The following is an 18,128-nucleotide window of genomic DNA, read 5'->3' as shown; positions in this document are numbered from 1 at the left end:
TCTTAATTTTTGTGAGACAGGGTCTTGTTTTTGATTTGTCTTCATTTGGCTTTTCATAGATGAGATGGAGCAATGAAATAATGAGACTTATTCAATAAGCAATGCATGAAAATTGGTCTTAATAGCTACTTAAATATTAGGTTTACAGAAAGCAAGACCCATCTATATTCAGTCAGTCTTCTAGATGTGTCTAAGCAAAATGTATTTGGTTTCATCCAGGAAATGCGAATTCAAATGCCTTTAAGAAACTGGCAGAGAAGGCATGTGAAGAGATTTGGGTTACAAATAATAGGAAATGCTGGAGTCTGAAATTAAATGGAGAATGTCTGCCTAACCTAAAGATACTTAATTTTACACCAGGTCCATCCTGAAAGACCATAGAGTAAAGCAGTTAGACACTTGGACCCTGGACCTAGATTGCCTGGGTTCAAATCCCAGATCTACCGCTATATAGCATGTGGCTATATGACTTTAGACAAGTTAGCTCATCTCTCTCGGAGCATTTCCTCATATATGAAAAACAAATACCTCAGAACCTATCGTGTGGATTAAATAAATGAATACATGTGAAATGATCAGATGCTGCCATTGCTGTTGTGACGATGACAACAATGATGGTACAGGTGCTGGTGCCACCGCCCAGTCACATCCCAGAATCCAGGATCCCTTGTACCCAGCTCCATTCTCTCCTGCAGCACAGAGATTTCAGAAGTATCAGGAGGAGGAAGGCAAGAGTGAAAGAACAAGTATTTACAAGCAGTTGCTCTGTGGTAGGCTCTGTGTTCATTGCTGTCGCTTAGAAATCCAAAGTTTACAATATCAACCAGACTCTCAGAACTTTCCAGCTTCCTTCTCTGTTTCCTTGGCCAGCTCTCTTGGCCATTCCCCACCCAGCTAGCTCACAATTTCACCTCCTTTCTGAAGACCCACACTCAGCACCCTCTACCGCTCAGCAAATAGCTAAAGCAAATAATTAAGGTGGCCTGAATGCAGAGAGGCTGGGTTCAGAACTCAGATGGGCCACCTAGAAACTGTGCCCCTGGAACAAGTCCCCAGACTCCTCTGAAATCCTCTTTTCCTATGAGAATAATCATGGTGCCTACCCCATGGGGTTGTGAGGATTAAATGAAATAACGCATGCAGACCCCAGGAATTATTAGCTAATTATGTCATTTCCTTTTCTGCTGTGCAGAGCAAATAGGAGCCATCAGACAAGAGGGAAGCCATCCTTCCACCCCCTGCTTCCCCGCCCACACTGTCCTTGGCTGCCTTCAACCTTGCCCCTTCCTCCCACCAAGAAGAATCTCTCTTCAGGCCCACGGCTAATCGCTCCATGAGCCTCTGGACCCCCTTCCTTTCTGCCTTCTTAGTGAGATTGGTCTGTTTTTAAGTCCCTTCTCTGTACTGTGGACCTTCCTTGTCTATTAATTTCTCTCAGTTTATAAAGCCGAATTCAAGAAACATTTCCTTGGCACCTGCCTTGTGCCAGGCACTGTGTTAGGTGTTGTGGACGAAGATGAGTTGAAGGTGTCATAGTCTCTGCCCTCAGGAAATTTGGGTCTAGGGGTGCCTCCACTCATGCTCCAGTTAAGAGCCCCAGCCCAGCAGGACCCCTCTTTTCCTTCCCAGTGGTGTCCCCTTCTCCCTTTGCACCTATATCCGTCACGGTTCTTCAGAGGAACAGAGCTTGCTGGGACATCTGACAGGTCTTGAACTGTCGCCCTGTGTCTGTGACACTCCCACCTCCTGTGAGCTTGGTTTCCATCTTCGATGCCCACTCCTCAGTGTCCTTGGCAAGCGTTTCAGTCAATCTGCAGTTCAAAGCTGGTACCACTCCCAAAGGTTTTAATCACTCCGTCTCACTTTATGCAAATGGTTACTTTAACCTCTGGGGAGGGGGGTCTTATGCTTTGTGAGTCTGGTGGGAGCAATGGATCCTCTCCCGAGCTGATTGCAAACACCCAGGTTCACATATAATTGCATGGGGTTCACAGACCCTGTGAAGCTTACCTCCACTCTCCCTCCTTCTCACTGACCTGGCAAGTGCTGTTCACCCTTGAGACTCAGCTCAGATGGCAGGCCATGCCCTCTGGGAGCCCACCTTAGCCACTCCCTCCCCACTGGAGGGTAGGGCTCCTCCTGTCTGGGCACCAACCCCGGAGCTGAAACAGCCTGCATCCCTGCCTGCTTTCCTACTCCACTGAGCAGTGAGCTCCTTGAGCTCCTCACGCATTGTCAGCATATAGCAGGGTGCCTGGCACTTTGAAGGTGCCCAGTAAATATTTAATGAAGCAAATGTATGAATCTGTTTTCAAAGCAACTCTGTTAAGAAACAGATTCACAGACATAGAGAACAGATGTGTGGGTGCCAAGGGGGACAGGGGGTGAGGGAGGGATGGATTGGGAACGGGGGATTAGCAAATGCAAACTATTATATATAGGATGAATAAACAATGAGGTCCTACTGTATAGCACAGGGAACTATATTCAATATCCTGTGATTAAACCATCATGGAAAAGAATATGAAAAAGAATGTATATATATATGTATAACTGAGTCACTGTGCTGTACAGCAAAAATTAATACAACATCATAAATCAACTATACTTCAATTAAAAAAAAACAAAGCCACTCTGTTAATGCATATTAAAATCCTTACTTTACAGATCAAGGAACTGGGGCTTCAGTTCTCTGAAAGCAGCAGAGCTCTCTTCCTTGTCCGGAGTAAGGAAAGGATCAGGCTGCCTTGAACCCCCGTGGCCCATTAACAGCACTTCTCCCACTCTGCCCTGCTCTCTCTGCTAGAGGCAGGGATGCTAGTGTTGGAATTTACAAAAGAGATCAGACCCAGAAAGACAGCAGAGTTGCCCACAGCAAATCTTGCTCTTTGTTCTCTGTTCCTACTTGCTCTTGTTTCCTGATCTCTATCCACAGTCCCTCTGTGCAGGCTTGGTTGATATTGGCTCTGGCTCAGTCGAGATTGGCCCAGGAACTGTGTTTGGGTGGCATCCTTATAAATCCAAGTATTGGTTTAAGAAAGCACTCCTCATGGTTCCTCAGCCTCTCACAACTAACATCCAGAACCAGAGTTCCAGTTGTGATTCAGCAGTTAATGAAGCCAACTAGCATCCATGAGGACGAAGATTGGATCACTGGCCTTGTTCATTGTGTTAAGGATCCAGCATTGCCATGAGCTGTGGTGTAGGTCGCAGACACAGCTTGGATCCTGCGTTGCTGTGGCTGTGGTGTAGGCTGGTAGCTACAGCTCCTGATTCGACCCCTAGCCTGGAAACCTCCATATGCTGCAAGTGCAGCCCTAAAAAGCAAAAAATAAATAAAAATAAAAAATAACATCCAGAACCAAGGGAGAGGCCTGCCGAAAGCATCCAGTGGGTGTTTAATCCAAAGAGACTGGATACCAGCCAGGTACTAACTAGAGCTGAGAACTAGGGAGCTGAGCAGAAGCCCAGACCTCCATCCATTCACCACGCACTCCTTTGTTCACTTACTCAGCACATGCTTATCAAGTTCGTCCCTGTATGTCAGGCAGCGGTACAGACACGAAAGCTATAGCAAGAAACAGAACAAAGTCCCTGCCCCCATGCTTACGTTCAGGTGGCGAAAGATACACAATGAACAAATGGAGACGTGCACAGATGGCGCTGGGTGCCATGGAGAAGAGCAGAGCAGGGCAGGGGGGCTGGGCAGTGCCAGGAGGTCATTTATCTGGTCATAAGCCAAGGGCTCACTGCTCTGGTAACAATTGAGGGGGGACCTGAGGGTATGGGGGCAGGAACCAAGGATGTTCCAGCCAAGAGGAGATCAAGTACAGAGGCTCTGGGGCAAGGTTTTGCTTGATATGTTTCAGAAAACTCGGAGACCAGTGCCACTGGGTGGAGTGAACTCCAGCACTGGGAGGAAGAGGGGGACGCCTGAGCCCTGCAAGCAGCAGAGCTCTCTTCCTCTTCCCTGCCCAGGCTTGAACAACTTACACCATGACGCCAGAATATCATCTTTATTCCTAATAAAGGCTAAATGGGAAACCGTAGCTTTTTAAATTATAGTTGATTTGTAATATTCCTTCAATTTCTGCTATACAGCACAGTGACCCAGCCATCCGTACACACACATTTTCTCTCTCTCTCTCTCTCTCTCTCTCTCTCTCTCCCTCCCTCTCTCTCTCTCTCTCTCTCTCTCTCTCTCTCTCTCTCTCTCTCTCTCTCTCTCTTTTTCCATTTTCCATCATGTTCTAACCCAAGAGACCAGACACAGTTCCCTGTGCTGTACAGCAGGATGGAAACCATGGCTTAATGTGAGAGATACATTCCATGCAAATGGAATCTGTGGAATAAGCCCCAGAATGGGGTGGATTCACATGTAATCAGAGGCAGCCCTGCCCTGGGGCAGGTGTCCCTTCATTGCCGGCAGGGGTGATGCGATGACGTGGCTATCTGCCAGCTGCTGGGTCCCAAGAGGAGGAAGGCAGGGCTGAGCCTTTGGTCTTCTCAAATTGCACAGAGGGGCTTCTCCATGTTCCCCGGGGATGCAAAGGACGGGAGCACAGAGGAAAGCCAGGAATTACAGGCATGGAACTCCCTTCGCATGGAAGGAGTGGGGGAGGGGTCTGCCCTCCTCAGAATGCTGGTTCCCACTGGCCTGTCAGTCCCTCTGTGCAGGCTTGGTTGATATTGGCTCTGGCTCAGTCGAGATTGGCCCAGGAACTAGGCTGGGTCTGAATCACATGAGGGGGAGTCACCAGTTACCTGGCGAAGAAGTGGGAAGATGGGAGCAGAGGAGGCAGGTCCAACTGCCTGGGCAGAGAACAGCCCTGCAAGCCTCATGCCCTGTGGAAGTCCTAGAATGACTTTCCTCCAGGTGTCCACACTGTGGACATGCCTTCAAGGGAAAAGGAATGTCCCCATGCCGATTTCAGGAAAGCAGAGTTTGGCAGCAAAAGAGACTGGAGTTAGAGCTAGGGCTGAACTTCACTGATGGGCACGAGAAATGCCAGATGAGGAGAGGATGGAGTTTGGGGGATGTGCAATAGCAGGGGGGCTTACCTCTCTTCTGTTCTGGTTATAGCAATTACCTGTGGACACCCGGGCAACCCAACCAACGGCCTCACCCAGGGCAACCAGTTCAACCTCAATGATGTGGTCAAGTTTGTCTGCAACCCTGGATACGTGGCCGAGGGGGCTGCCCGGTCCCAGTGCCTGGCCAGCGGGCAATGGAGCAACGTGCTGCCCACCTGCCGAAGTGAGTCACCTTTTTTCTCCTCCCACCCCGCGCCCGGTCCTCCCCCCACCATCTGTGGTCTGCAATCCAGGAGCAGAAACCAGTGGATTCCCTCGTGGCGCCGTCTTGCCTCAAATGGGGAAGACTTGGGGCCAAGATAGGCCATAAATGGGGACTTTCTCACCCCCTAGGTAATACCTCACCAACTTTCTTCACTGCATATATAAAGAAAGGAAAGGGGAGTTCCCGTTGTGGCTCAGTGGCTAAAGAACCCAACTAGCATCCATGAGGACTCGGGTTCAATCCCTGGCTTCACTCAGTGGGTCAAGGATCCGGTGTCCCGTGAGCTGTGGTGTAGGTCACAGACACGGCTCGGATCTGGCATTGCTGTGGCTATGGCATAGGCCAGCAGCTACAGCTCTGATTTGACCCCTAGCCTGGGAACCTCCATATGCCATGGGTGCAGCCCTAAAAAGACCAAAAAAAAAAAGGAAAGGAACTTTCATCTTTCAAAACAGAAATGGAAAACCATCTTCTTTTTACATTTCATAGGACCAATAGTTCATTATTAGCATAGACAGCCCCATTCTGGATGAAAGAAAAAAACAGAAGGATTCGAATGAAAAATAAAAGACAATGTGAATTCCTTTTACCTTTTTAAATCTTTCCTGAGGTGCATACCTGTGTTGGGTTAACAATATATTCAATAAATAACTTAATACTGACTTGGGTTTATTTGCTCTTAACTATCAGTGTGCTATCAGTTACTGATATAGGGTTATGCTACATCAAGAGAAGTGCTTCTAGTTACTCATATTAACACCATGGCTTCTACTGAATAGGATTATAAGGGATTAGTGCAGTATTAAACTAGGAGTGGATTTACTTATTTTTAGTATTAAGGTAAATGTGTTGAAGAGTTTAGACACTGGGATGAAAGGAGAAGGAAGAAAAGAAATTGAGGGCTCAAGAGGCAGATTCAGTCTAGAGGATGTTCCAGCCCCTTCTAGACTATTTAGAAAATAGCTTCTAAAGGCTGGAGTTCCCATTGTGGCTCAGTGGTAACAAACCTCACTAGTATCCTTGAGGACATGGGTTCAATCCTTGGCATCACTCAGAGGGTTGAGGATTCAGCGTTGCCGTGAGCTGTGGGGTAGGTTGAAGACAAGACTTGGACCTGGCATTGCTGTGGCTGTGGCGTAGGCCAGCAGCTACAGCTCTGATTTGACCCCTAGCCTGGGAACTTCCATATGCCACAGGTGCAGCCCTAAAAAGCAAAAAAAAATAAAAGCAAATCTGATCACTCCCTGATCATAACTCCTCCCAAGACTTCCCACTGCCCTTAGGTAATAATACTCTCTTCTGCTTGTTTTCGGGGACCCATGGACCTGGCCCAGCCTCCTGTCCAACCTCATTCTTCTCCTCTTCCTCTGCCCCCAGCCTCACCTTTGTGTTGGATCCCAGCCACACTGAACCTCTTCCATCTTCTCACACATGCCCTGTGCTTGTAATCCTCCCCCACCCCACCCCATCCCACCCGGGGCACCTCAAATGCATTCTTCTTGTCCCCCTCCCACCCTCTCTTTGTCTGGGTGATGTTTACACCATCATGGAGAGCCAGCTTTAAATGTCTCTGCTTCTGGGAAGCCTTTCCTGCTCCACCCCTGCACTGGGCTAGATGCTCTGCTTTGTGCTTCCAGAACTCTCTGCTGCCCCATCAGAGCACTCATCAAACAGGGTAATTGCTGGTTCGTCCCTTTCTCTCTAGACCAGCAGTTCTCAACTGGGAATGATACTACCTGCTCCCTTCCCCCAGAGGGACAGATGTTGGAAGACATTTTTGGTTGTCTCGACTGGAGGGTTTCTATTGGCATCTGGGGGCAGAGGCCAGGGATGCCGTTAGACATCCCGCAATGCTCAGGACCGCCCCCACAATAAATAATTATCAGCCCAAAATATCCATAGTGCCAAGGAAGAGAAACCCTACATCAGGTTGTAAATTCTGGGGCATCCTTACTGCTCAGCACAATGCTTGACACTCAGGTTATCACGATAAATATCACAATTGAACAAATGCTGCTTACCTGTTTTGTGACACCAACCTCTCTGAGCTTCAGAGAGACTCATCGCAAGTAAAAATAGCTCACACCTTAAAAGCTTATCAAAGACTTCAAGGACCTGCCCTGCCCATCTCCTAAGATGCACATGCGAGTCAGGTAAGATAATGGATGTGAAAGTGGTTTGAAAGCAAAAGTACACATCCCGCGTTATGAATAATATTGTCAAATATTCTAAAATCTCACTCCGACTTTGAGTTAAGATGCTTTGGAAACACTTCAGCATTTAAAAGTCGCATTTATCCCCCGGGATTCCTCTTCCCCTGAGATACTCACAAAACTGATCAAAACAGTTTCCAAAAGAACCCAACCCCCTTCCACAGCTTTGCCTGGGAGACACATGGTGCCAGGGATCTGCTCGCAGAAAGGAGCATCCATGCCCTCAAAGGATTCATGTATTCAGGAGTTCCCGTTGTGGCTCAATGGAAACAAATCTGACTAGCATCCATGAGGATGCAGGTTCGATCCCTGGCCTTGGTCAGTGCGTTAAGGATCCGACATTGCCGTGAGCTGTGGTATAGTCACAGAGGAGGCTCGGATCCCAAGTTGCCGTGGCTGTGGCACAGGCTGGCAGCTACAGCTCCAATTGGACCCCTAGCCTGGAAACCTCCATATGCCGCAGGTATGGCCCTAAAAAAGCAAAAAACAAACAAACAAACAAACAAAGACTTCATGAATTCAAACAAATCCAGGTTGATAAAGCCAACAGTAGAGGTTTGTGCCAGGAAGAACAGGGAAGAAAGAGGTTTACCAGTCTGGGAGGAGGTAGGAAGGCTTCTGCAAGGAGGTGCTGTCTAGCTGCACATGGATGAACAAATCCCTTAACTAGGTGATCAGGATACAGCAGCCTCAGGACCAGCCCACCTTCGCAGGCAGGATCTGCCTCGTGTACCTGTCTTGGTCTGGGAATCTTGCTGTGCTGGAAACACATGCCTATTTGAACTTTCAAATCTCATTTCAAAGCGGAAATGTCCAGGTCTCTGCATCTAACTGTCCCGTTCCGTTGCAGTCATCAACTGTACGGATCCTGGGCACCAAGAAAACAGCATTCGTCAAATCCACGCCAGCGGCCCGCACAGGTTCAGCTACGGCACCACGGTGTCTTACCAGTGCAACCACGGCTTCTACCTCCTGGGCACCCCCGTGCTCAGCTGCCAGGGAGATGGCACGTGGGACCGTCCCCGCCCTCAGTGTCTCTGTAAGTCGATGTCTTCTATATACAGTGATCGCCTTCGCAGATTGACGGGATGGTCAAAGAACAGCTCTCCTCGTGGGCGGGGGTATATGTGCGTGCCTGTGACATCACGATGACGGTCACTCTGAATATCAGAGTCCTTCTTGGGCCCCTGTGGGGTTCGCTGCCACACCAATTTTCACACCTACTTCATGGCTACAGGCCTATTTCTTCTCTGGTGCTGCCACCAACCTCCTCAGCCTCCAACATTCCCTTCCTGCAGGATCCCTGGATACCTAGCAGGACACAGTCTCCCTTGCTTTTTCCGGGAATAAAACACATGAGCCCCTTTCTTTTGAAGAACTGAAGCAGAAATGCCACAGGCTCTGGAGGCAGACTGACCCGGATTTGAATTCTGGCTCTGCCACTAAAAGAGCTGTGTTATTTGAGCAAAGTCTGTTAACCTCTCGGAGCTTTTATTTCTACATCTCTAAAAATGATGCTAACGCCTATTTCATAGGGTTATTACAGGGTTAAATGAGAACATCCATTGAAAGTGTCTAGAAATTAAGGATCTGGCATTGTCACTGCTGCGGCTTTGGTTACTGCTGTGGCATGTGTTCGATCTCCAGCCCAGGAACTACAGCAAGGAAGGAGGGAGGGCGGGAGGGAGAGGGGGAGGGAGGAAGGAAGGAAGGAAGGAAGGAAGGAAGGAAGGAAGGAAGGAAGGAAGGAAAGAAGGAAGGAAGAAAAAGAGAAAGAAAGGAAAGTAGAGAGAGGGAGGGTGGAAACAGCCTAGGATAGTATGTCTGGTATATAGTAGCTACTCAAGAAACAATAACTGCTTTATCTGTTTTTAGGAAAAAATATGGGGACATGTGGGGGGGGGGAATGGGGGCCAGCACTCAGAATCCTGGCATCTGGTTGCCAGCCTCACACATGCCGAAAAGCACATCAGCTCCTTGGGTTCCTGCGCTCTCCTCTTGTTACAGTGGTGAGCCCTCTGGGTTCCCCTCCCTGGTCTTCCTCGTAGTGGATGTGAAGATGCCATCCAGAGGGACCGATGGGGCAGAGCTGGGGCCATTCAGCAGTCCTCCTACCTGTGGTTTGTGGGCGTGTGAATGGCGGATCTGTGGATCACACATATTTGTAGGCCCCCCCAGTCTGGATACTCATCCCCTTATGCCCTTGTGCCTCTAGGTACCATAGGAGACAGCACAGCTACTTACGTGCCCATAATTCCCTTGCTTGAGGACCCCAATCTGGCCATCCAGCCCCATTTATGACCAACAGATCATTTAGGGTTGGAAATGAATAGCTACCTGTGTACAGTGGTGGCAGCTGAGATTCAGAGTACATGGTATTTTCAAAGTGTTATATCTTCTGATAAAATGAGGCTTTTATCATAATAAAGTGACCCTATGTATATTAATTTTTTGCCCCAAAGCTTATTTTATCTGATATTAATATTGATGTTGATATAACTAATTAATGTATCATTACTTTAATGTCATTTATAACCACTTCCTTAGGAGAATTTAACCCATTTGCATTTTTCTTCCTCATTCTTGTAGTGAAACATAATTCACATACCATAAAATTCACTCCTTTAAAGTATGTCATTAAGTGATTTTAAGACATTCACAAAATTGCACAGCCATCACCACTATCTAATTTCAGAGCGTTTGCATTCCCATTGCCCACCATCTGGCAACTATTAGTCTACTTTCCATCTGTGAATTTGCCTATTCTGGAGATTTCACATAAGTGGAATTCTGTGTTTGGCCTTTTTTGTTTAGCTTCTTCCACTTAGTATAAAGTTTTTGACCTAAACCCCTGTTGTAGCACGTACTCACAGCATAGAGAAGTTCCCAGGCCAGGGATGGAACCCGTGCCACAGCTGTAACCAGAGCCACAGCAGTGACAATGCCAGATCCTTAACCCACTGAGCCACAGGGAACTCCAACTTCATTCCTTTTTATGGCTAAATACTATGCTATTGTATGCATACAGCACATTTTTTTGTTTATGCATTCATCAGCTGATGGACATTTGGGTTGTTCCTACTTTGGGGGTGTTATGAACAATGCTACTGAACACTTATGTAAAAATTTTTGTGTGAACGCACATTGCCAGCTCTCTTGATTATATACCTAAGGTGAAATTGCTGGATCGTATGGTCATTCTGCTTAACTTTTTAAGGTTAACTGTTTTCCAAAGTGGCTGCACCACTTTACAGTCCCACCAGCAGTGTCTGAAAGTTCTGATTTCTTCATGTTCTCATGTAAACTTGTTTTTGTCCATCTTTTTTATTCTAGCCATTCTAGCAGGTGTGATGTGGTATATCACTGTGGGTTTGAGTTGCATTTCCCTAATGACTCATGAAGTTGAACATCTTTTTATGTGCTTATTGGCCATCTGTATCTCTTCTATATATTTTCTTAAAATAGAAAAATGTCTATTCAAGTTCTTTGCCCATTTTTAAATCAGGTTGTTTGTCTTTATATTGTTTAGTTTGAATTGTTCTTTATATATTCTAAATACTACACCTCGATCAGATGTAGAATTTGCAAAATTTTTCTTGCAAAGATAATTCTGGATAATGTCCTTTGGTGCATGAAAGTTTTTAATTTTAGTTGTTTGATTTATCTGTTTTTTCTTTTGTTCCTTGTTCTTTCGATGGAATAGTTAAGAAGCCATTACCTAATCCATTGTCTTATCATAATCCAATATCATAGCACCTGTAAAGAAACATAATTTTACTTCTTTCTTTCCCACCCGATGCCTTTTATTTCTTTTTCTTACTTAATTGCCCTAGCTAGAACTTTAAGTACAATGTTGAACAGAAGTGGCAAAACAGGCATTCTTGTCCTTTTTCTAGTCTTTGAGGAAAAGTTTTCAGTCTTTCACTGTTAAGCATGATGTTAGCTGTGGGATTTTTGCATATTCCTTTTACCAGATTGAGGAAGTTCCCTTCTACTCCTAGTTCGTTGAGCATTTTTACTACGAAAGGGTGTTGGATTTTTTCAAATGATTTTTTCTGCATCTGTTAAGATGATCATGCGGGGTTTTTTCCCTCATTCTATTAATATGGTGTATTGCATTGATTGATTTTCCTGTGTTGAACAAGTCTTGTGTTCCTGGAACGAATCGCACTTGGTCACGGTAAAACCCATTTTAATGTGCTACTGAATGTGGTTTGCTAGTATTTTGTTGAGGATTTTTGCAACTGAGTTCATAAAGGATATTGGTCTGCAGTTTTCTCTCCTTGTGATAGCTTTGCCTCTATTATCAGGGCAAAGCTGTCCTCATAGAATGAACTGGCAATTGTCTCATTCCTTCTATTTTTAGGAATAGTTTGGGAAAGACTGGTATTATTTCCTCTTTAAAATTTGGGTGGAATTCAGCAGTGAGATCATCTGGTCCTGGGCTTCTCTTTGTTAAAAATCTTTTGATGATTGATTGATTCCATTTATTTGTTGTAATTCTCTTCAGATATTCCATTTCTTCTTGAATTGGTTTTGGTAGTTTGTGTATTTCTAGGAATGTTTCCATTTCATCTGGTTATCTAATTTACTAGTATATAACTGTTCACGTTCATAGTATTCTCCTATAATCTTTTTTACTTCTGTCAACTTGGTTGATAGTAATATCCCACTTTCATTTCTGATTTTAGAATCTGAGTCCTCTCTCTATACCCTACTCCTCAGCCATATCTATCTTTCTCTCTCTCTTCCTCTGTCTTTGTCTCTATGTGTATGTGTGTGTCTCATCAGACTAGACACATTTGTTAATTTTCTTGAATTTTTTTTAAAGGGCCAACTTTGATTTTTGTTTCTTTTCTCTTTTGTTTTTCTATTTCATTTATCTCTGCTCTAACCTTTGTTGTTTCTTTTCTTCTGTTTGCTTTGGGTCTAGTTTGCTCTTCTTTTTTCTAATTTATTAGAGAAGAAGGTAGGTTATTGGTTTGAGATCTCTCTTCTTTTTAGTATAGACATATACAGCTATCCCTCTGAGCACTACTTTCACTGTATCTCCTAAGTTTTGGTATGCTATGTTTTTGTTTTTGTTAACCTCAAAGTATTTTCTAATCACTCTCCTGATTTCTTCTTTGACCTACTGATTATTTGGAAGAATGTTGTTTAATTTCCATAAATTTGTGGATTTTCCAAATTCCCTTCCGTTAATGATTTCTAGTTGCATCGAATTTTGGTTGAGAACCTACTTTGTATGATTTCAGTCTTTTAAAATTTATGGAGATTTATTTTATGGTTTAACATATGGTCTATCCTGAAGGATGTTTCATTTGCACTTGAGAAGAGTATTTATTCTGCTCTTATTGGATGGAGTGTCCTATAGATGATTGTTAGCTCTAGTTGGTTTATAGTATTGTTTACTATGTTTCCTTGTTGATCTATTCATATTCTGATTGTTCTATCTATAATTTAAAGTGGGATGTCAACAATAAATCAACTATTATTGTTGATTGGTCTGTTTCTCTCTTCAATTCTAATTAGTTTTTGCTATTTGTATTCAGAGGCTTGTTATTGGGTACATTTTATGTTTATCGTTGTTATATCTTCTTGATGGATTGCTTTTTTTATACTATAGAATGTCCTTCTTGTGCCTCGTAACAATTTTTTGTCTTAAGGTCTATTACATTTGATATTAGGACAGCCATCCCAGCTCTTTTTTGGTTATTGTATCCATGGTATATCTTTTTTTCCTTGTTTTTATTCGCAGTCCCTTGGTATGGTTGGATCTAAAGTGTATCATTTGTAGACAGCATACAGTTGGGTCTCGTTTTTTAATCACTTTGCTAGTATATGCCTTTTAAGTGTTTAATACTCATTTAATGTAATGATTGATAAGGTAGGTTTAAATCTACCATTCTGATATTAGTTTTCAATGTATCTTAACTTCTTTTCTGCTGGGCCTCTATTCTATTGATGGCTTCTTTTGTGTTGAATAGATCTTTTCTAGTGAACCATTTTCATTTTTTTGTTGTTTCTTTCACTGTATATGTTTTTTAAGATACTTCTTTTTTTTTTTTTTTTTTTTTTTTAAGGCCACACTCACACACGGAAGTCCCCAGGCTAGGGGTCAAATCAGAGCTGCATCTGCCAGCCTACACCACAGCCACAGCAATGCCAGATCTGAGCCACATCTATGACCTACACCACAGCTCACAGCAACACTGGATCCTTAACCCAAGGCCAGGGATCAAACCTGCATCTTCATGGACACTAGGTCAGGTCCATGACCACTAAGCCACGATGGGAACGCCCTCTAAGTTATTTTCTTAGTGGTTACTCTGGGAATTTAAATTAACATCTTAATTTATAACCACATAGTTTTAAGTAATATCAACTTAATTTCAATTTTATGCAAAAACTTTGTTCCTATATAACTCCATTACCTCCCCTCTCCTTTGTGTTCTTATTGTTATACACATTACATCTTTATACAGTGTACACCTGTCAACAAAGATTTCTAATTACTGCATTATGTGATTTCTCAAAAAGAAGGAAGAGTTACAAACAAAAAAATGTATACTTATGCTCTATGTATATTTACCTATGTATTACCTTTACCCATGTTCTTTATTTCTTCATACGGCCTCAAGTGCTTTCATTTCAGCCTGAAAGACTTCCTTTAGAATTTCTTTTTTTTTTCAATGTTATTTTTTTATTTAAAGTATTGTTGATTTACAGTGTTTCAATTTCTGCTGTACAGTAAAGTGACCAAATCACACACAGTTCCCTGAGCTCTGCATTAGGACCCCATTGCCCATCCATTCCAAATGTAACAGTCTGCATCCACCAACCCCAAACTCCCCATTTCTTTATAATTTAGAATTTATTTCCAGGTTTGCTAAGTGACACATACTCTCATTTGTGTTTATCTAGGAATATCTTTATTTCCCTTTCATGTTTGAAGGATAGTTTTGCTGGATATAGACTTCTTGGTTGAAAGTCTGTTTTTCTTTCATCACTTTAAATATGTAGAGTTACTGATATATTTGGATTTTAAATCTACCATCTTATTTTGTGTTTTCTCTTTGTTCTACCCATTAGTTTCTTTTTTATCTCTTTTCTTCATTGCATTAATTATTTGTGTAATTCTGTATTTTTCTTCTCTACTAATAAGTAAGTTATATTCTCTACTTCTTAAGGATAGCTTTGTCACTCCCTCATTCTCCTCCTTCACTATTTATGGACTCCACCGTTAGACGTTCTTGTGCTATAGTCTATGTTTCTGAACCTATCATTCCTATTTTCCATCTCTGATGAATTCCCCTGGTTCTGTTTACCATTTAGTAATAACCTTTTTAACTAGGTCTAAGCTGAGGTTTAATCGGTCATTGAGTTCCTATTTCCAATTATTTATTTTGCATTTGAGAAATAAATGCAACATTTGTTTTTCACATTTGCTTAATTATTTCCATAGAGTATTGTTCCTATGTAAACTTGTTATTTTTTATCTCTAACATATTAAAAAATACTTATTATGTATTCCATATCTGATACTTCCAATACCATCCTTTCAAGTACAGTTCTGCTATTGTCATTTCTGCGGATTCTCAGTCTTGGTGTCTCGTTTCTCATTGCTTTATGTTCTCATCATGGTCTTTTATTTAACTGATCTTAATCTGTGGGAATTAGGAACCAGGCTCCCAGTCTGGTAAAATCCAAAGTCTAAAAACAGGCCAGGTGTTATCTCTCTCTCTCTCTCTCAAAAAAACAAACAAACAAAAAGAAACAAACAAACAAAAAGGCTAATGCTCATCAGTTGCTGTTTTTTTGTTTTGTTTTGTTTATTTTACTCCAGAAATCCAATGGTCACTTCTTTTTCTCATTGGAATTTACAAGGTGCTAAGCCCTACTGACACGAATTATGGAGACCACCACAGTATGTTGTTATTAGGGTCATAGAAACCAAGCAAGAGACCAGTTATTTTTGGAGTAGGTTTTCCCAAGGCAGGCCCCATTCAAAGACAGCACTGTTTATCACTTACTCTAGTTTTCTTACTTTATTTTTTATTGTTATTTCCCCCAACACACTTTTTTTTCCCACTGTACAGGATGGGGACCCAGTTACATATACATGTATACATAATTTTTTCTCCCATTGTTGTGCCGTGTTGTAAGTATCTAGGCATAGTTCTCGGTGCTACACAGCAGGATCTCATTGTAAATCCATTCCATGAGCAATAGTTTGCATCCGTTGACCCCAAGCTCCCAATCCCTCCCACTCCCTCTCCTTCCTCCCAGGCAACCACAAGTCTATTCTCCAAGCCTGTGATTTTCTTTTCCGTGGAAAGGTTCATTTATGCTGTATATTAGATACCAGATATGAGTGATACCATATGGTATTTGTCTTTCTCTTTCTGACTTATTTCACTCAGTATGAGACTCTCTAGTTCCATCCATGTTGCTGCAAATGGCATTGTTTCATTCTTTTTTATGTCTGAGTACTATTCCATTGTGTATATATACCAAATCTTCCTAATCCAATCATCTGTCAATGGACATAGTGCTGCAATGAACATACGGGTGCATGTGTCTTTTTTTAAGGAAAGTTTTGTCTGGGTATATGCCCAAGAATGGGATTGCTGGATCATATGGTAGTTCTATGTAAGGTACTTCCATACTGTTCTCCATAGTGGTTGTACCAGCTTACATTCCTATGAACAGTGCAGGAGTGTTCCCTTCTCTCCACAACCCCTCCAGCACTTGTTATTTGTGGACTTATTAATGATGGCCATTCTTACTGGTGTGAGGTGTTTATTACTTACTCTAAATATGAGTTTTAGCAAGATTCCTAGAAAAGTGATACACTAGCATCAGAATCCCATCTGCCTGTTCATTTGTTGATGGGGGAAGATATAGAAGTTTTCTCTGAGATTTGATGAGAATGTTTCAAAAACAACAGCCCTGGGGATCTTCTACTGGCTGTAAGTTTCTAGATCCCATGTGAATCCCAGTAAAGCTGTTTTCACTGATGTTTCATAATTATTGTGACATTATTTTAGTGGACTAATTGCATTTCCACTCCTAGAAGATCTGATTACCTGTGAATAGTGTTGTGGCAGGAATAGGGTTGTGGTATGTAGCCACCACATATCCCTTAGTCAGCTGAGTCAATGACAATATCAGCTGCTCCTTCTATATTACTGCAAATTGCTTTAATTTGTGGGTTCATGCAGGGACCAAGGGAAATGCATGATCTGAGTCTGCATTATATGCCATTTCTCTGCTAACATGCTTTAGATAACAGTGGAAGCTCTGGAGACTGGCTGGACATAGTATAACTTTTTTGTTTGCTTGCTTTGTTTTGTTTAAATATACACACATTCTTTTTCAGGTTCTTTTCCCTTATAGATTATCACAGAATATTGGGTAGAGTTCCCTGTCCTATACAGCAGTTCCAACCATTTCATATACCTCAGTGTGCATATGCCAATCCCAAACCCCCAGTCCATCCCTTCCCCAGCCTGGCCCCTTTGGTAACCATAAGTTTGTTTTCAAAGTCTATGAGTCTGTTTCTGTTCTGCAAATAAGTTCATTTGTATCCATTTTTTTAGATTCCACATATAAGTGATATCATATGACACTTGTCTTTCTCTGTTTGACTTACTTCACTTAGTACAATAATCTCTAGGTCCATCCATGTTGCTGCAAATGGCATTATTTCATTCTCTTTTATGGCTAGTATTCCATTGTATGTATGTACCACCTCTTTATCCATTCATCTGTCAACAGACATTTAGGTTGCTTCCATATCTTGCCTATTGACATGTGCTGCAGGGAAAGGGAACCCTCTTTTACTGTTGATGGGAATGTAGATTGGTGCAACTGCTGTGGAGACCAGTATGAGGTTCCTCAAAAAACTAAAAACAGAACTACCATATGAACTAGACATCCCTATCCTGGACCTCTATCCAGAGAAATTGGAAAAGATACAAGTACAACTCTCCTACTTAGGGTTTATGCACCAGTGTGGGGGTCCTTTTTATTTTGCCCTGGGACTCAGTGTAGCCCACACCCAAACATGAATTTGTGTTACTGGTTTTTGCTTAATTACCATTTTATTGTTTCACAATCCCCTGATATATATCTATTCTGTGTAATGCAAGAAAATCTGCTACTATTAGGAATGCTAAATATCTGTCTTGCCTATTTTTATATACATGTTTAAGCTTAATATGCAGTTAGCAGCTAGGAAGCCACTGCAGAAATTGGAATGAGCCTAAGAGATTCCCATTTGGACATGGGCCTGAGCGCTAAAAACATTAATTTTTTTATACTGACAAACTGAGAAATGCAGTGGAAGCTTTTCAACTTGTCTTTGTTCTTCGCCTCCCAGATTTTTACGCAAATGTACACTGAATGTAAGAAGTTTCTCTTTATTGTTATCATATGTCCTTTTCTTGTTTTTCCTTCTCCACAGCAGCCAAATTGTATTGTCATCATTTTTTTCTTTTTTCACAAGCATTATTATTGTTGACTTCTTCCTCCTTTAAAACAAACCACAGGAAGGAAATAAAACAATAGAGTATATTCCAGTTGCTCATTTTACAGACACCCAAGTAATCTAG

General features: G+C 42.6%; 1 protein-coding gene across 1 annotated transcript in view; it reads left to right on the top strand.

Annotated features, from left to right (window-relative positions):
• CSMD2 (CUB and Sushi multiple domains 2) overlaps window positions 1-18,128 on the top strand; it is a 646,642-nt gene that overhangs the window by 586,998 nt on the left and 41,516 nt on the right. The window contains 2 exon segments of the mRNA XM_021095859.1: window positions 5,084-5,257; window positions 8,363-8,551. Of these exon segments, the coding sequence (XP_020951518.1) occupies window positions 5,084-5,257; window positions 8,363-8,551 (363 nt within the window).

Source organism: Sus scrofa, chromosome 6 (genome assembly GCF_000003025.6).
Source record: "Sus scrofa isolate TJ Tabasco breed Duroc chromosome 6, Sscrofa11.1, whole genome shotgun sequence".
Taxonomy (NCBI): Eukaryota; Metazoa; Chordata; class Mammalia; order Artiodactyla; family Suidae; genus Sus; species Sus scrofa.
Note: the sequence above shows the minus strand (reverse complement) of the source record. Positions and strands in the feature narration are given on the sequence as shown.